The sequence below is a fragment of the Knufia obscura genome (assembly GCF_036327395.1).
Source record: "Knufia obscura strain CCFEE 5817 isolate CBS 148926 chromosome Unknown scaffold_12, whole genome shotgun sequence".
NCBI lineage: Eukaryota > Fungi > Ascomycota > Eurotiomycetes > Chaetothyriales > Trichomeriaceae > Knufia > Knufia obscura.
Genome location: NW_027042698.1, coordinates 847,601 through 866,344, shown reverse-complemented (window position 1 = coordinate 866,344; position 18,744 = coordinate 847,601). Strand labels below are relative to the sequence as shown.

Here is an 18,744-nt window from a genome sequence, read left to right as displayed (position 1 = left end):
CGGTAGTTGGCGAGATATCGGTTCGGCGGTTCGAGATTGGACGACAATTGAAGCGCAAGATTCGGGATGGGAGTCTCGAGTACTGATATCGGAGTGTGGATTGCCCAGTGAGGTGGGCTTCTGGCGTTCAGGAATCCGGTGGGCATTATTCCGTAGCATATGATACCCTGTCGCAAGTAGGAATCGGACGGATATTTTGGTTCTGCTGTTGCTCGTTTCTTCGTAAAAACCTTCTCTTCCCATCGCGCTTATCACATCACATCACGTTGTCATACTTCCTTCCTTAACCCCTCCGATCGTCCCCCATCCTCTCCAGCGCCTCCAACATAACCACCGAGTTCCCTCTGATCACAACCATACCCAATCGTGCCTTCTCACCGCCTGGTCTCTCTTCGTATGCTTCGTCCAGTACAATATTGAGGAAGACCTGGCGCACGTTAACCACTATCTCTTGGTCATATCCCAATATATATTCACTCACGTCGTAACCCCTCAATATACCAATTACTTTTCTGTTTCCATTCAGCTGTACGAACAGCCTCTTCTCCATGTACTGATCTAGTCTTAGTGGTCGAACGACTTTGCTGGGTCGTGGTGTATTGTGTTTGCGACGTACCTTTCTGAGTTCTGGTTGTGCTTGGGGCATGTTGGCGGTGGGAACCGGACAACGGAGTATTAAGAGATTGAGTTCTCGTCTGTGCTTTCGGGACGGCTGTAATAACTCGTGGACTAGATGTGGTGGTCGCAGGCTGGTATTCAAGTTTCGCGGGCATTTGGTCCTGCCGTGGATTGAAAACTCGGCCGAGGTTTTGCCGGCGCAACTTGGACATTTTGCAAGGAAACTGACCCCAGGTACTATTTGACTAAGGACATCACATATCTCAACAGGAAGGATTTCAGAAGCATTCGGTGGTCCTGGGTCTGGCGCCCATCTAAATTGAGGCTGATTCAACTGGCAAAACCACTTCAGCCGCCCTGACACGATCCAGGCCGAGGCCACACGAACCGATAGATATTAGAGTCTGGGAACGATCGATCACACGACCCAGTCCATAGCTTCTCGACACCCTGCCCTCTGCTGCCACCATGTTCGCAGCACGCAGGAAGCCGAAACGAGTGGTGTCTAGCGACACTAGAGAAGATGGCTCAAACCAGCAAGACGAAGGTAAGTCTGCCCCCACTCCTACCTCAGAATCTCGATCTGACACTCCCTCCAGTCGGCTGAACCAGTAGCTGACGAAAAGTCACAGACAACGGCCCAGTAGTCCGCCGCCCAAATGCAGCACCAAAGACAAAGTCTAAACTTCGAATGTCCTTTGACCCAACCGCAGAGTCTACAGCCGATGACCAACCCACAGCGATACCACCCAAACCCTCGGGACTAGGCGCATCAGCCCTCTCCCGGAACCCGACAGTAACACCATCAGTATCCGAACGAGACAGAGACGAACCACGTCCCTCCTACAGCAAATCCTACCTGGACGAACTAAAAGGCAGCACCCCATCCACACCAAAAGACTTATCCCTCTACAACTCCAGCGCCGAAGAGACCGACGACCTCCCCCTAACAAAACAAACACAATCCCTCGACATAGCCTCCAAATTCGGCACCCCCTCCACCACCCTCCCGAACACAATCCCCTCCGCCTCCGAAATCCAAGAAAAGAAAGACCGCCGCTTACGTCTCGCGCGCGAACAACAGGCCAATACCCTCGGTCCATCTACATCCAACATCACCACCAAAGGCAACAGCGTCTCCGCCCAAGACGACTTCATCTCCCTAGACGCCTACGACTCAGACGGCGAGTTCAAGCCCAGTCGCATGCAGATCTCGACGCACCTGCACAACGACCGCCTCGCCAACGCCCAGGAATACACCCGCCTCGTTCCCGAAGACGAAGATATAGCAGAGGGCTTCGAGGCGTTCATCGACGATGACCATGAGCGGACGCAGAAGAGTGGGCGGATATTAATGGGTATGAAGAGTAGTGATGCTCTTGAACGCCAGCGCATGCGTGAAATGATCCATACGGCCGAAGGCGGCGGCAGCGGTGGTTCAGACGACGACTCCGACAACAGCAACGGCAGCGATGCATCCGCCTCAAACGCGTACATGGCGGCTCAGACGTCGCATGGCGTGGGCTTCAGTAATCTAAGTAAAGACGAACGGCGAAGACACGAAAAGGAAGCGAGGAGACCGCGACAGCCGGAGAAGACGACGCCTATACCGACTTTGGCGGCGGGGTTGGCACGGCTAAGGGAGTTGCAGAGTAGCGCTGAGATGAATCGGGAGAGGGCGGAGATGAGGAAGGCGGAGATCAGGAGGAGATTGGAGGAGGTTGAGGGGGAGAAGGGGCGGATTCAGAGGGCGTTGGAGGATTTGGGGGGACAGTTGGAGGAGACGAGTAAGAGAGTTGTGGCGCAGAGGGAGGGGGAGAACGGGAACGGGAATGATGGGGGTGGGCGGACGAGGCAGGGTGGGTTGGAGGATATTGGGGGCTGGGCGCAATGATGCCGACGATACGATGTGGTACTGTCTGTTCATTAGTGGAGATGGAATGGAGCTCTTTGTTGTAAGTTGATGTTTCATTGCCTTTTAGCTACCTTGGTAAGTTGAGTCCAACTCAATCGAGCTAAAGCGCACCCTTGATCTTTGATACAGTCGCTCGTCTTGTTCTTGGATTTCAACTTTTTTCCCCTGCGGTCGCACCTTCCTTTCGTGGCGATGATGTCTAGGCTCCGATTCAGCTGCAAGTCCATTCCAGTCCAGAAAGCTTTTGCTGAAACGTGCAGTGTTCCTCAAGCTCAGGTTAATAGGTTGAGGATTTATGCCCGGACAGGTCGAAGATTCAATACTATCATGAGGAAATGGTTTATCATCTTACTCTATTGTTCTATACCCGGGACAGGAGCAGGAACTGCAAAGCACCTTCCAACACCTCGGTCAGGACTTTGTTCTACACCAACCCCATCGGCTTTCACAGCACGATTCCATTCGAACGGACCGCCGCTGCCTTCGACCAATGCTGCCGTGACCCAGACAAACCCAAACTACTGATGTATACACCCACTCTCAATAGCCTGTCTTCTACTTACTTCCAGAACGCCTCCTCGCTTATCCTCAAGCACCTTCTGCACTTGTACATATTCACACCACTCGCTTCCGCACCATAACATGCTTTACCATCTCTATCGAAATGTTCGATCTCGGGGGGCGCCTCAGTCGTTGTGTCTGAAACTGACGTCTGGCTGCTATTCGTATCGAAGTAAACACTATCTCCGCTGGAGAAACTCGTGGCGCTGCTACTAGTGCTGCATGTTCGTCTCCGAGTGTCTTCGCTGTGCTCAAGGCCAACTAGTGCAGAGGCTGACTTCGTTCTGGGTTTGCTGAAACGTATAGGTAGGACGTTTGGATCGTAGGTTGTCTTTCGTCTGGTAGATTCTGGGATGCTGGGTCGAATCGTCGATGTGGAGCAGTCTCCCGTATCACAGGATCTTGTGCCGAAGAACCAACCACGCAGCTTCCCAGTGATCTCTGCGATGCCCGCTATAACCTGACTACCGCCCGTAGTACGAGCCATGGTACAGACGCCAGCCTCAGTGAGCGTTTGCACCGGATCCTCGCAAACCTCCCGCTCTCTAACCCTCCCCTTAAGTTCCGCCTTACTGAACCTCCCCAACAACCCACTCTCCAGAAGCTGCACATACCACGCCTCGGCCCAGCATCGTGTTTGTTTCTGGCGCGGGTGCCTTTGCCCTCTGTGTCTACAGAGCAGCAGCTCGGCTACTTCCAGTAGAAGTTTCTGTACGAGTTTGAGATCCTTGCCTCTGTGAAGGACGGCGCAGAGTTCATGGAGCTTGATAGCCGCTGGGACTCGATATGTGGTGTAAGCGGTGGGGTTGCAGCAGTGGATGTGGTCTATGTTGGAGCGCGGGATGCCGGCGCATTGGGGGTGGATTAAGGGGTGGTGGATGCCGAGGATGGTGCAGAGAGAAGTTGTTGTGATCATTGTGACGAGCGGGGTCCTCTGTTGGTGTGAGAGGCGAGTATCTGAGAGCTGTGATTGTTCCAGGCTGCGTGAATTGTCCGTTTGTTGTTGAGAATTGCTGGGTATGAGTTGGGCTGCGATGCGTATATTAATAGGAAAATTATCGGAGGAAAGATCGGTCAGATACTGCTTCGACCTGTATATATCAACAACCATTACAGGACAGAAGATCCTGCGATTTGACTTCCTCTTGAAACAAGACACAACAGTGACTTTGAGCATGAACAAAGAAACATTGCTTCACCGAGACAGTGTTTCGGGACCGTCAGGCAACTCCCACCAGGTGCTGCCAGAACAGAATGAATAGAAAAACAATGTACTGTACCAGAATCGCGAAAAAGTCTCAAACTTCTGTATTGTCTTGCATGTTTGTATTGCAGACATAAACAAGCTTCGGTTTGACGATGCATCTTGCCCCTAGCAATCTCGTTTCCATTTGAAGGTTCCTTATCGACGCAAAGTGATTCGGGTCAAGATCTAGGCTTGCCATGTGTGAGTACTGATACATAGAAGTGCATCCGCACAGGCTATGTGACCCTGAACAGTGTAGACTGGTCGATCCCATCTCGATAAGCTGTAGCGCACTTCAGACATGCGCGCTGCTCAGTCAATGCTAGCATTCGATCTGCAGTGAACACACTTCACGGAATGTCCGTCTCTGAGCTTCTCTGCGGCCCACTCAACCCAACAACCAATGTGTACTCTGTTCATGCATTTTTCACACTCCCAGTATTCATTGGAGTTGGCTTGATTGTCGTAAGGCTCCATGCAGATATTACATTCGTCGTAGCTGCCTGGCTGCTCGGAGGGCGTCGCTGGAGGATCAGTAGGTGTTGCTTCAACATTATTGGCGCTCACAGGCGTCACTTCGGCCTGCAGGACAGGGTCTGTAGGAACCGCGGTAGTCGTAGCTGAAGGAGGCACTGCTGCCGTAGTAGACCCGCTATGAGTGGTCGGGCCAGGACTGCGACCGCTAACAGCGCTGGAAGTCCGCGCTGGGGCTGGAAGAAACTGTACTGTATCTGTTATTGAGCCAGGGGCTGTGGCTTCTGGGGTTGTAGTGTCTGTAACTGAAGGCGCGTGGGAAGACTGAGAAGCTGTTTCGATTCCGGATCTCCTCGTTCTGCTCACAGCTGGTGCTATCACTCGTGGTGCTGACGAGTGGAACGGTGCTTGTGGTGCGTTGGTCGGCCCGAGGCTCGGTCCAACTGCGGACCATGGGGCTACAGGAGAGCTACGCGTTAGAGCTGTCGTTGGCGCACTCCTTTGCGTGGTTGATGGTTGAATTAGTCTTGGGAGGCTGCTTGTGCTAGCATTGCTCGAAACTGACACTGGTCGACCAGCAGGACTGGGAGCGAGAGACGTGGAGGCCGCTTGCAGGGTTGCAGGGGTTTGTGCTTGAGCGGTCGGTGTCGAGAGAGGTTGGGTAGAGCGCAATGAGGTTTCTTCGGTATTTACAGCAGTCATCGTCCGAGTTGCGGCTACAGAGCTAGATTGAGCAACGCGTTCTCCCCAACAAGCGGCCAGCTCAGATGCCTGGTCTTTGTGCCAACCGCACAGCAAAGACTCTGCAAGGACATCAAAATTAGGCACTACCCTCGTATCTGCCGCCCATGCTCGTCGAATGGCACGTAATTCCTGAATTGCTTGTTTGCTGTATTTCTTGGTTCCCACCGAACATTGCTTGTGCTTCGAATTCTTGCCTATGCATACCGGATATTCAAGCTCAAGAGGGTTGTCAATGCCGATCTTGCTGCATACTTCAGCCATAGACGCTGTGACAGTGAGCTCTGCCATGGTTAGTAAGGAAGGGGTGGTTCCAAGGTCTTATGTTGAGATCTGAATGAGGTGAGAAGGTGCCTCTGGTATCCAGCTTGAGTTGTGTACTGACAGGCGGGGAAGGCTGGGAGTTAAAGATGAGCACGTTTAGCTAGTGGAAGTCACTGGTTCCCACGAGATCAAACGCAATAGAGTTAGACACACTCACTAAGGTTAATGCGTACACTCGTTCGAAGGCCCACAACCTACTTGTGCGAGCCTGTCACTGGATATAATACTGATATGCTTTGCATTCATCTGCTTGGCCATTTGCTTCGCAGATAGGGAAAGAGGACGGCACGCTCCGGGTTCGTGGGGCTCCTCTTTGGCTTACTTCACGCTCGTCGCAGAGATGTTCCTTGCGCAGCATTCAAGGCAGCACATCCATCGACGTGATCAGATAGCTCGCTGCTTGGTTTTGGTCTTTGCGGAGACTTCGAAAGACTATGACAAGCCCAATTCTAGAGACCAGGATGTTGATGTGCTCTACCACGGATTCGTAGCTCCAAGGTACATAGTACTAGGTGAAGGAAGAGTGCAAAATATATGGAAGCTGCAGCGGGTATCGAGTCGAGTCCAATGGTATCAGCAGCACGTGAGCATGCTGGCCTCAGGCAGTCAGGCATCAGAAACGCCGTTCATGACTCGCAAGCAAAAAGGATGCGCGAGCAAAGCATTTGATGTACGACGACAACGCTGAAATATATTCATGTACCATTGTTAACGACCATCCATGACCGTGTAACCATCAATAACAGCCAAACGCTCCACAAAAAACCGCAATCCTATACCCTATTGCTTTACAATTTACCCTTGAGCATTTCGTTTGGTGTAATCAGCGCATCGTAAGCCCTCAGAGCCAAAGTGTCTTCTGGCTGAGTGACAAAGTGCGACCGTGCACCAGCAATATCGAGCATGTCTGGCGTCAGATCCTCAACCTTGGCCGCACCTATCAACCTCATGTTCATGATCATCTCATCCTTGAGTAGCTGCATGGCTCGGTCGACACCAGGAAGACCGTAAGCGCTCATAGCAAACAGGAATGGACGTCCGATACCAACGCCTTTTGCGCCTAAGCACATGGCCTTGATGATATCCGTGGCTCTTCGCACACCACCATCAATGTAGATTTCGATCTTGTCCTGGAGACCTCGTTCTCGCAGAATTGGCATGACCTCTGCAAGTACTTCAATGCCTGATCGTGCAGTATCCAGCTGTCGGCCACCATGGTTGGAGAGCACAACACCGTGAACACCACATTCGATGGCCTTCAGCACATCCTCGACGCGCTGCACACCTTTCAGAAGGATTGGCATTTTCGTGATTGACAAGAACCATGGAATATCTTTCCAGCTCAAAGATGGGTCAATGAAGCTGGAGATGGCTCGTGCGGCACCTTGTGAGCGATCGACGTTATCGCCGCCTGTGTTTTGAACATTCGATCCCGTATCATCAAACTTGGTTCGCATGTCCTTTTCTCTTCGGCCAAGTTGTGGTGCATCAACTGTGATGAACAGACCCTTCACGCCTCGAGCCTCAGCGTGTTGCACGATCTTCTTCGTAATTTCTCTGTCCTTATTAACGTATAGCTGCAGCCACTGAACTTGATCGCCTTGCTTCGCATCCACAATCTCGTCGAAACTGCATGAAGCTAGGGTCGGTATCATCTGTATGACGTTGTGCTTGTGTGCGCCTCTTGTCAAGACAACCTCTCCTTCAGGGTTGCCCAACTTACCCAGCGCAGTGGCAGTGACATAGAATGGAATATCGACCTTGGTGCCCAGCATCTTGGTCGAGATGTCGACGTTCTCAACGTCGACCAGGATCTTTGGCCTGAACCATATCTTGTGGAAAGCAGAGTGGTTTTCTCGCATAGTTATCTCATCGTCTGCGCCAGAGGAATAGTATGCCCAGGCAGGCTTCTTCATGACATATCTTGCAACAGTTTCGAAATCCATCAGATTGTAGCAAGCTTCGAGCTTGGGCATTCCCTTTATTCTTTCCTGCCGCTCTTTCTCTTCTGGCGACTCCTCCTTGACCTCCTGCTCGACAGTGTCCATGTTTACAGGTCCGAGATGCTTGTCCTTGGGCAGAAACTTATCGAGTGTGTCAGGCGGATGGATTGGGGCATACTCTTCTGTTGCGTCTTTTCCAGCATACTTGAGAATAATCTTGGGACCACCTGGGTGCTCTGGCAAAAACTCAGTGACATCGTATGCCTTGTTGTGTACTATGACCCAGCACGAATCTCTCGAGTTATGCTTTGCAATCTCTTCACCTGTCAAGCTCCCCACGTGAGGGTTCTCCCCCGGATCTCTGTTCATCGTGAATCTGTGTCTGTGAGTCGTCGAGTAGAGGAGCTCCCTCTAGGTCAGGTGAAAGGATCTGTGGAGGGCGGTAGACGGGTTGTGAGTATCCTACCCAAGCAACAACGAAGGAGACAAGCACGAGGACGGTGAAGAGGAAGATGAAGAAGGAGCCTGGGTCAATGGTGAATGTTTTCGAGGCGGCAACAGTCCTATTTGAAGCAGCGAAAGCCAAAGTTGTCGCATCCGACCTCGAATGCCAGAAATGCTTGCATATCAGACCCATCTCACTTGTTATTGGCTTCTCGAACAGAGCTGTGGGGAAGGTGAATGGCCGGAAGCTCGTTAGCGAGTCTGGAGGTGGCAAGCTTTTGGTCAATGATGTTGGAAGTGAGCGGACATCGTCCCGGGGCAGACAAGTGCGGCTGGATCACTGCTAAAATTGCCCACCTCGGCAATTCTCGAGATGGCAAGCACGATCTTGTGGGGTCAAGAACGGAAGCTTTGACCAAGAAGCAGTTCAGCTTCAACAGTCGATCTTGTAACCTAGGACATCAGATTACACGCACGTGGTATTTCACGGAGTTGGCGAATAAACTGCTCGATGAGATTGAGGACCACAATGAGGTCTTTCGACCTGAACGTTACACAAAGAGGGGCAGCTGGGTGCCTGCCTCACGCAAGCAAGAGCTCGGGTATAATTGACCCGAGAGCTGCAGCCTGCAGAGCATTTCTCAACTTTTATAAGCGCCTCTTGCTTGAGGTACTCTTGCTTTCAAGAGCCGACACGGTTTCCGCAAAATTATGATGCGCTCGAACATTCATGTGATAGTCAGCAGAGCGGATCATACGTGTTTGCATTTTCAGAAATTCTTGAGTGAGGCATTCTGCCACACCGTAATGTGCCTCGCCGGATTAGCTATGTGCCAGAGCAGAGATCCTTGATATGTGTGATGAGTCCCGGATACTACCAGTTGCCGCTGACATGATAGTCGACAAGGACAGAAGGATGAGATGTATGACCTGAGACTTGCGATTCGAGAGAGCCCAGATAGCAATACACAGTGCCGCGCATTGCTCACGATTCCGTAACTCTTATCATGTAGATTCCCAGAACCTCTCCCCAGCTCATGATTCAAAAACACATACCAAATAGAGAGATCACTACCATGCACATCAACGAGTCCAGTAACAACTCCGGTGTCAAACCAGTAGCGTCGTTAGTCCCGACACTTGAACTCGCAGCTGTCGTTGCCTCCACTGTTCTGCTCGTTGTTGCTTGACTTATTGTTGGGCTAGTGCCTATAACATTCAGTCAGGACACGTCAAACATAGCAGTCATTGTTCTGAACTCACCTGACGTACTCGAAACCGACGTTGTCTTCAAATCTCCGCGAAGTAGCCTCATCTCACTGGTATGCCGCATGCACCCAAGCATGGGCGTCCAGGTTGTAGCTTCGACGTCGCTGAAGATCATGAAGGTTCCGCAAGTTTGATCGCTGTGTATCGTACTATTTCTCTTCTATTAAATTGTGTTCTCAATAATTCCACTCTTCGTAGGGCAAAGGGAGGATACATCCAGGAAGCACAGACCACATCATATTGCGACCGTCGATGCCCAAAGCCGTATGGCCTGAGCATCTTGTGTAAACATCGTCGGATCCACAGCCTGCATAACTCTGATAAGTTGTGAAAGGCTGATCCAGGCAAGAGGCATAGTCTGAGCACACATCAGCATCCACACCATTCACTCTTCTAACAAATAAGACGTATGAGGGCAAGACTACGTACAGTAGTTCCCGCCGGTACCGTTCTGGCCCATCGCAACAGAGTATTGATCATTCGCAATCTCGGTCGTGGCGATTGTAAGCCAAGCTGTTGTTTGGCGAGGTTGAAGTTTCATGGATTCAGTTGTGACTGTGGGTGCAAAGACTGATGATGGGCTAGTTTTGGGGCTTGCTGATGCTCTTGCTGTGAAGGCCAGGAGCACAGGTAGGAGAGAGTTGATGATATGCATTATGCAAGATGTAGAATGTTAGATCATCTGGGACAATGGCACATGCGGGAGCAGAACCAATCTGTACAGCGTAGAGATGAAGGTCAGAGGTAGACAGGAAGCCGAGTCAAGGTACACTTCCCCGTTCAGAGTCGCAATAGCCGCATGATATATGCACCCACTGTTACGCCAGGCTCCGAAATACTGAATCTCAGGGGTTGACCCATCACATGAACTTAGCTGTCGTGTCAATTCCACCAAGTCGTCTTACTCGTAAACATTCGAGTCGTCCGGCTTCAGGACGCTAATTCGGGCTGAGTGCGGCCACCTTGAGTGTTAACAAGGAGGCAGATATACGATCTGTCAAGGCGAGGCTCAGCAGCGTACTCGAGCCAAGACAGTGGTCCAAGTGATAGATAGCCGCTTATCCGCCGGCGTCTGTGAGCTTTTCCTGCACTCAGGACAAAGCCACAGAGTCAAGGATTAGCCATGGCATTCGCTCGAGTTCGTTGTAGACCGGCCAAGGCTCGCTTAGTATTCTTGGTATCCTCCACGTTGCTGTACTTGTCGTTTATTTGCGGGAAGACTGACCTTCTCGGCATTCTGCTGTTTCTCCTACAGCAAGTTGAGGTTCGTCAGATGTTGTCAGTTCGTGTTAGTGGGCCAGCTGTGGCACTCCAAGGGATATGGGTTTCAGGGCAGATAGGCCACAAGCGACGCTCCGCGACTACAGTTCTTGCACCAGCTAGCAGATTCAAACTTTTGTACATAGGATGCTTGACATCTGCGCGGTCTACTGCTCTCGTCCCGAGCAGCGTCTGGATCTCCAACAATATTCTCACTATGCCCATGGGAATCGAGGTCCAGGGATCGAGAACCGACCATTTTGGCTAGCGGACGACGTGATGTGTACAAAGAGCTGTAAAGGACTCAATGTCTAAAGGACCTTTTTCCTCAAACATTGAATTTCTGCAAACGCGGTTACCGATGAGTTTATAGCTAGGTTACGCACAGCGCCCTTCACGCGAAGCGAACTGGGGCTTAGGTTGAATGAGGCTCAAGCTAACGGGTTACAGTACTACTATTACTCAATTGGCTCTAGACGCACTCGAAATAACGGTCACACTGCTGAGATCATGGATGCCGCGTCCCCGCCCCCAACTTCAGTCGCCCATAGGCAAAACGAGTAGTATTACTCGATTACGCGATACACTCAATACTCGCGAGTATCTAAGTTTGATTGATACACCACATAAGACACTATCGTAGTCTTCCTACTCTATACAGTATGTCTAGGACCAACTAACCACGAGGCTGGGTGTTGCTTTGTCTCTCGTTCCTGGTCAATGTGGCAATGTATGAACAATTTACTGGATACAATTTGCATTGTGTACTTCGTCCAGAGTTCCAAGATGGAACATACATCAAGTTTATACCAGACTCCTGTTATAGGTGTGGCTCCCCTAGAGACATACTGTTGAGGGTAAGACGGGTAGAGTACAACCGGATATCGTTCACTCAGGAGGCTGGCCGTCGCTCAAAGGGTCCGGAATTCGCCACTGAAGTATTCTTGTTCAGGGGAATATACTCTGGACCCAGCAACGCAGACTTGTCCATCCTCGAAGGTGCCTCTGTCTTGGGCACGCGCCGAGCCACGTGCCAGAGTGCCAAAAAGTGGTCTTGCTGCCACAATTTCCGCCGCCCATTGGTACGTGACGGCTTGCTTCCCCACCATGTGAGCAGTTTCGCGACTAGGTATAGGACAGCGGTGGCGATGAGCAGAAGAGCTAACCCAAGGACGCTGACGTTTTGACCTCTCCCATTCAGTTTGACGAGCTGATTCTTGCACTGAGAGGACAATAGCTCATCCACCTCCGGAATCTCCGTGAAATTCTGTGTAAGTGATATGCCAGAATCAATATCACCTGTCTTGACATACAGCTCGGGGTATGAAACATTGGGGTATTCCATCGCTTTGTACTGAAACTTTGCAAGGCCTGTCTCGAACCACCGTTGCGCTTCATGCTGCCAGTGATTATCGGGAAGACCGGGAGAAATATAAGAATTGTCGGGAATGATGGAGTGGGCGATGAGAGCTACACGTGCAATGTCAGTGAACAGGATCATGACTTAGGATGACTGAAGCAGTACCCACCATTGTTGCCCAGGGACCTGACACTAGCATCGATGAGGTGTTCCATGGTGTATTGGGAAAGACGCCATCCTGTGGCATATTGTGGCGAAAGACCATCATAGACGAACGGGCTGGACCATTCCCCTTGTGTTCCATTCATGGCAGTACACAATCCAGTCTCTGGATTGCAATATTGGTGCTGGTCAGCACATCCGATGATCCGAAGATAGTAGTCGGAGATCCAAAGTCCATCGTCGATGGTCGTGTCGTTTGCCTGAAAGACAGGATCGGAAACCTTGTTGACATACGTGACGGCATTCGTACCGATGAGAACCAGGGTGACGTCCGCGTCTACACGATTCAGCGGGTTTATCGGTGTCCATATGTTGAGCGGGTTTTGGTTGCCGCCGATCGCTGAGACCGACCTATACGCAAGTTTTTTTCAGCATGATATCCCTTCCAGCTAGGAAGTTCTCCACATACCTGACTTGGTATCCTGAGGGATCTAGGAAGTTCTGCTTGTAAAAGAAAGTGTACGACCTGTCGGAATTTGCGAGCGGCCCAAGATTGACTTCGAAAACTGGCTCGTCACCAGAGATAAAGATCCCGTCACGTGTCTCATTCCTCAATGTTGTCACTCTGTCCGTGATGCGCAAAGGCGTACATACCGACCGCCAACGGTACTGAATACGATCAGGTGTCGGAGCGTTGATGCCAAGATGTGTGTGAGAGTCAAGGAGGCCGGTATCGAAGGACACGGCCGACTTGGGACTCAACAAACACATTTCTTCGTCGAAAGGACATGGTTCATTCTGCACAACATCAAAAGGGAGGGTCTCAACCGGAAATACGCGCTTAGTAGCAAATACTGTCGTAGATTTCCCATATCGTTCAGTGGCGTACCTCCTACTCTCCATGGTCTCTGATAGCTCATTGGCGGCGTTTGCACCTCTAGGCACCCCAGGGTCAGTCCTTAGATATGGTGTTTTGAAGCCGCAAGTCTCGGGTTTCAGAAGTGCCAATTCATTTGGAGATGCGGAGATGATCAGAGGTGGAATAAGGAAACCTGCAGCCTTCAAGACAAGCAGAAGACATGTCGGAAGAAGCACAATAAGCGTCAATTTCCTTGGTTTTCGACCGTCCTTTTGGGACAAAAGCGACTTGAGCAGAGAGAAAGAGGCTGTTGCTGGCGTTGCAGAATTTCGTAGAATGACCCATTTCTTCTCGATCGAAGGGTTCTGGTCAGACGGTAAAGGACGAGCAAGATAGAGGCTGATGACTGCGATTTCCCAAAGGCTACCGAGTAGTATTGTTGTGATCAGGAACGTCAGGAAGGAGTTCAGGATGTTGGCATTGCCGACGCTCAGAGTCCAAGTGGCACCCAAAACTGTAGACCTGCTTCGGTTCATCCAGAAGCCCGTGTAGATCTCGTTGCTAGACATATCTAGCTAAAGAGCGTTTTGTTGGATAATTCGCAAAAATTCGTGCGTTATAAGCAGGTTAAGACAATCAAACGATCACCATGTCTGCGCACGAACTTGAAAAAGTACGGGGGGAAAGGTCGAGCGAAGACCTTGTAGCTGTGAAGTTCGAGATCAAGGTCCGCCAGCTTGGGATATGGCGCCACTGGGAGTTTGCAGCTGCGCATCAATAGGTTCCTTAAGCGCAGGGTCGATCGTGTATTCCTACCTTGCCGAGAAGCAATTGAGCTCAAAAGGACGCCGGAGCAGTGAGACCTGAGTCACCAACGTGCCACGGGAACGTCAGGCTGAGTGTCTTTCGCATCCGTTGGCGAAGTTTTGGGTGCTGTGGCCACGCCACGTCTGCGCAAGGCAGAGATCAGAAACATCAGACCGGAGGAAGACCAATGATGAGGCTTCGTGTCTGACTATAGGGCCATTAAACTTGCCATAAGAAGGTCACAGTCGCCTCGGCAAGACGGAAGTTGGTAGTAATTAGAGCGAAGTCCCCAGAAAATCGTTCGCGCGGAGCATGCTTGTTGGTCGTGCTTTGGGTTGAATTAGCCAAGACATCCCTCTCCTTTCGAGAGTGAGCGCCAAGATGTGCTGGATGGTATTGGCAAGCCGCAGTTGTCCAGATTCGTTCAATGTTTCAAACCGGTCTTGTATCTTTCCACTGCCTACGCTGGCATTCGTGTCAAACTCAGTGCGCAAAAGGCGTTGGCACAAAGCCCGAACCACTTAGTTTCGCTTCGCTTGTGTGCTTTGCCTGACCTCCGCCTTTTGACTAGTTTGCGGCTCAACAGCCATGACACAAGCTCGTCTGTGCTGCTTCCCTGCTTCCCTGCTTCAATCCACAAAGTAGTTGTTGAAAAGATGCTCTATCCACTGACAACTCTTCCTACCAAGTTTGAAAGCACGAAGGGCCAGTTCGCGACTTGAATCTGAGCTAAACCCTCTTCTCCATAGTCAGCCTTGCTGCTTACTAAGCCCTTGGCTCGTGGTACATTCGGGTGCTAGCGTCTTAGCCTTCGCTTAAGCTCTTGGCACGGCGCAGGTCTTCCGGACCCGCTACTAGAGTACTCTACTGCTTCGACCTCAGAAGGAAACAGGGTCTGACTTGCTCGCTCTCACACCACCAGCTCTCCGTTAGATATCTTTTGAGCTTGTTCTTTGTCAATTGTGCTCGCCCAATTTGGTTGACTCTACGCGTTATGACTGGGCGATTAGCTGATATGACGTAGCAGTGGCATCTGATCCAGCGCACTGGCATGAGGAAGGTCTGCCTAACCTTTTCTTCGCAATCTCCTCGTCGAGCATCTTCTGTGAACACATTATCATTGTTACTGTCGCACAGTCGTTGTCGTCGCTGGCGTCCTCCAAGCGATCTCAAGTACTGTCAGCCGTTTGATGAGCTTCAAATCAAGCTAATGCAACGCAGCTATGGCAGACATGCTTATGCCTGTGCGTCTGCTGCTGTGACCGCGCCATGTGACTCTATCTGTCGATCCTTCCAAAGTTTACACCACGCGGTTGATAACGCAATCTTGCTGTGTTTACATCCCCGACTTCATCCCACAAGCTAACCACTTCTTCAAACATAAGCAGAATACTTGTGAAAGAGGCAACTAGATAGCAAATAATTTGGCTGATACAGATCTAGATCACTCCTGCCCCGTGTTCCACTGCTACCCTCACAATTTCTCGCGGTGCCTGCGCCGGCTGAAACAATCCAAAGCAGATTTCCCTCTTGACCAGAACCACAATCCACTGACAACAGGAACAATTCCCAACACAACACATACAGCACAGCACGTTTTGATATGACCAGACCTCCCAAAAGCACGATCCTCGCCCACCGGGGCTAACACGACCCTTCATACTCTCTCATCTCGACGCAGCCCAGTTCGGCCATGCCCCGACAGGCACCCCTCCCAGCAATAACAACAACCCTCACCACAGGCGTCACCTCCTCCCGTCACGCTCCAGTCCAAACACCAGCCCCACACCCCCAACACCCCTCCTCAACCCCCTCCGCCCTCGAAGCAAAGATAGTAATCCTAGGCGCCCAAGGCGTCGGCAAAACAAGCCTAGTAACCCGCTTCATCGATCCCACCTCCCCAATCTCCGTCCAATCAACAGTAGGCGCCTCCTTCCTCACCAAACGCCTCCACGACCCCGATACAAACACCAGTGTGCGCCTCCAAGTCTGGGACACCGCAGGCCAGGAACGTTTCAAGAGTATATCACGGCTATACTACCGCGGTGCGCATGCCGGGATCCTCTGCTACGATGTGACGAGTGAGCGCAGCTGGGAAGAGATGAAAGAGTGGCTAGAGGAGATGAGAGCGAATTGCGAGTTCAGTTTCAATGAGAGTAAGCCTGGGGCAGGCATGGTGCTGCATGTTGTGGGCACGAAGATCGATCTTGTGGCGGATGATCCGGGGAGGAGACAAGTGCCGTTTGAGCGGACGATCGCGTATGTGGCGGAGCATTTGGCAGGTGTGAATCTTGCCGCGAGTGGGTCGAGTACACCACCCCTAACCATGAGGCCTGGGAACCTCAGCTCGCAGATTGTGATGCAGAGTCCGGACTCGAAGCGGAGTTCTGGGTTCTGGACTCAGGATTTGGGCTGGGACTCGTGTCATGAAGTGTCGGCGCAGGACAATGATGGGATTGAGGAGGTGTTTCGGGTTATTGCGAAGAAATTGATTGATCAGAGGAATAAGAGGGAGGCACATGAACATGCGCAGAGCTGGGGTCCTGCTGGCGGAGACAGTGGCGACTATTTCTCCCACAAGGGTCCGCGGTCTACTAATGGTGGGAGTACGGGCAGCTTTCGGCTTGGTCATGGACATCGGAAGAGTTGGCTGGGATTGCCTGGTGTTACGGCTGGTCTGGCAGGTTACGGTGATGGGGAGAGAAGTGAACCTGGGGAAGGGTATATCAAGGATCCAGAGGAGGCGAGGAGACGAGGGAGGTGTTGCTAGGATAATGCAAGTTGCGCGTGACGGATGGAGACTTGCGTGTGGGAGCATTGCAGGACATGTTGCATGCATCTATGTTCAGGAGCTTACTCATTTGGTTATTCTTCATCGATACATGAAAGCATGGGAAGCTACGGGACTCATAGGATGGCGCTCGTGCATATTTTGGGGAGAGTTGCATATCTGCAGCGTCCGTGTCATTCTGTATGGGTATTGGTCATTATCGTGGTCTAGTAGCATAATTCACATCCTGTGTCTTCAACTGGCACTGCGAACTTCCAGTTGAGGCAGAAGTGGTCTGTCTTTATGGACCCCATGCCTGGTAAAACCCACTCGTCGCCTATACACATTTATGCACCAAATTAGGTTACCTGCTGCTCAGCTCTAGTCCTGCCGTAACGATCGACTCGTACTGCCTACTAAGTGACTGACCGATTCGTAGTCTCGTCTTGAGACTCTTGCCGGAAAAACCAGATCGATAACCTCGTCTCAACCGCGGTCACGCATGCCTGCTCTGCGGAACACCTTCGGTGGAAATGCCTGTGTGCCGTCCCATTGCGCCTGGTCGACGCGGTGCTGTACCCCTTGTTTATGTGCGCTTATCAAGCTCGAGCGAAGCGCCGCACGGAAATGTCAGCGGTAGCGGATCGCTCAAACAGACAAGTAAGCAACGAGGCAGGAAAGTGAAGTGGCCGCAAGTAGATTTATCTTACACCATAAATTGTACCAAAAGAATCTTTTTATCTGCGAAACTCAGCCGTCCTCGCCGGCGGCGAAGGAGGCAGCGGCAACAACACCTCCAACTCATCTAATTCCTGCTCTTCTTTGTCCTTTTCAATCTGCACCCTCAGTGCCTGGATCTTGGCGTCCACGTGCGCGCCTTCCGCATCCTCCGTGTTCTCCGTTGTCGTGTCAGCGAATGCAGGATGTTGACGGAGAGGAATGAGAAGCGGGCTATCTTGCGGTAACGGCTTTCGTCTCGGCGCGGTAGATATTTGGACAGGAGGCGTGGTAGGCGTTACAGGCGAGGAGATGGATCGCGGTCTGGTCTTCCGCGGCTGGGTTTGAGATATTGTCTGCGTCTCTATCTGGAACGTAGCTGCGCGACCCGTCATGCCGAGGAACGATGAGGCTTTTAGAGGTACTTCAGTGGACAAGCTGGCTGGCTCCGCGATCTGGTCCGGGGATACTGACGACGAAAGCGAGGACTGTACTGCCGGCTTTGACGCCGAAGCCTCTGCTGCCCGTACTCGTGCAGATGCCTCGGGAAAGCCTAGGACAGCAAGTGCCTTGGATGAAGGCGCAGAACGACCCAGAGGCGGCGGTGGTGTGCTGGGAGACGACAAAGCATAATCACGAACAGTGGTTGACGACAACTGGGGAGGCGGCGTCTTCGCTACCCGCTTGAGGAAGGATTGAAAGGAAGGTTTATTTGATGATGGGAGTGGATTCGCTTGTGTCGTATTGGCAATCGCGGCTGCAAGGGACTGACGTCTTGCGCGAAGCTGGGCTCGGACCTTTGAGGCTGGGGTTATGTTAGGATTAGATTCTGCTTTGGTTGAGGATGAAGACACAAATGAAATGGGAGAGCTAACCATGTCGTCGTTGACGAACAGTGTATTGGTCTTGCTTTGTTGGGGCTCACTTGGCTGTGTTGTATGAGCTGTCTGCGTGAGCGGCTCATTGGCACCGGCTTCGCTGCCTGACCAGTTCTCGATTTCTTCGGCGGTTCTTCGTTGGAGGTCTTCGATTATGTCGGAGACTCTCATTTCGGATGTGACGGAGAGCTCGTGTGGTGAGGGGTCGCGGAAGAAGTCGTCGACATTGCTGTTGTCGATGACATCGACGATGCGCTTGTGCGTTTGAGGTTTTGGGCGGATTGGCAAGGTTTGAGTTCGAGACATCTTGGTATGGAATATCGGGCTGCCGCAAGGACAAATGGGAGCAATAGAAGCTATGGTGTTGGAAGGAGGGAACGATATAGAAATGAGGGT

The 18,744-nt window shown here is 51.6% G+C and overlaps 8 protein-coding genes across 8 annotated transcripts; 2 read left to right on the top strand and 6 right to left on the bottom strand.

Annotated features, from left to right (window-relative positions):
* Positions 1-283: 283 nt before the first annotated feature.
* On the bottom strand, positions 284-646 carry PMZ80_009109 (uncharacterized protein; the record flags this gene model as incomplete). The annotated part of the gene is made up of 2 exons (XM_064877505.1): positions 284-427; positions 482-646. The coding sequence occupies 2 exons, from the start codon at positions 644-646 to the stop codon at positions 284-286; spliced, it is 309 nt and encodes a 102-aa protein (XP_064727007.1).
* Positions 647-1,086: 440 nt separating this feature from the next.
* Positions 1,087-2,512, top strand: PMZ80_009108 (uncharacterized protein; the record flags this gene model as incomplete). Its single annotated transcript, XM_064877504.1, has 2 exons — positions 1,087-1,165; positions 1,251-2,512. 2 exons carry the CDS (start codon positions 1,087-1,089, stop codon positions 2,510-2,512), a joined length of 1,341 nt encoding a protein of 446 aa, XP_064727006.1.
* Positions 2,513-3,092: 580 nt separating this feature from the next.
* PMZ80_009107 (uncharacterized protein) lies at positions 3,093-4,010 on the bottom strand (the record flags this gene model as incomplete). The annotated part of the gene is made up of 1 exon (XM_064877503.1): positions 3,093-4,010. The coding sequence occupies one exon, from the start codon at positions 4,008-4,010 to the stop codon at positions 3,093-3,095; it is 918 nt and encodes a 305-aa protein (XP_064727005.1).
* Positions 4,011-4,652: 642 nt separating this feature from the next.
* Positions 4,653-5,846, bottom strand: PMZ80_009106 (uncharacterized protein; the record flags this gene model as incomplete). The annotated part of the gene is made up of 1 exon (XM_064877502.1): positions 4,653-5,846. One exon carries the CDS (start codon positions 5,844-5,846, stop codon positions 4,653-4,655), a length of 1,194 nt encoding a protein of 397 aa, XP_064727004.1.
* Positions 5,847-6,667: 821 nt separating this feature from the next.
* CYB2 (Cytochrome b2, mitochondrial precursor) lies at positions 6,668-8,191 on the bottom strand (the record flags this gene model as incomplete). The annotated part of the gene is made up of 1 exon (XM_064877501.1): positions 6,668-8,191. The coding sequence occupies one exon, from the start codon at positions 8,189-8,191 to the stop codon at positions 6,668-6,670; it is 1,524 nt and encodes a 507-aa protein (XP_064727003.1).
* A 3,496-nt stretch (positions 8,192-11,687) lies between these two features.
* PMZ80_009104 (uncharacterized protein) lies at positions 11,688-13,745 on the bottom strand (the record flags this gene model as incomplete). The annotated part of the gene is made up of 3 exons (XM_064877500.1): positions 11,688-12,265; positions 12,325-12,728; positions 12,787-13,745. 3 exons carry the CDS (start codon positions 13,743-13,745, stop codon positions 11,688-11,690), a joined length of 1,941 nt encoding a protein of 646 aa, XP_064727002.1.
* A 1,931-nt stretch (positions 13,746-15,676) lies between these two features.
* Positions 15,677-16,753, top strand: PMZ80_009103 (uncharacterized protein; the record flags this gene model as incomplete). Its single annotated transcript, XM_064877499.1, has 1 exon — positions 15,677-16,753. One exon carries the CDS (start codon positions 15,677-15,679, stop codon positions 16,751-16,753), a length of 1,077 nt encoding a protein of 358 aa, XP_064727001.1.
* Positions 16,754-17,490: 737 nt separating this feature from the next.
* Positions 17,491-18,654, bottom strand: PMZ80_009102 (uncharacterized protein; the record flags this gene model as incomplete). Its single annotated transcript, XM_064877498.1, has 1 exon — positions 17,491-18,654. The coding sequence occupies one exon, from the start codon at positions 18,652-18,654 to the stop codon at positions 17,491-17,493; it is 1,164 nt and encodes a 387-aa protein (XP_064727000.1).
* Positions 18,655-18,744: the final 90 nt, after the last annotated feature.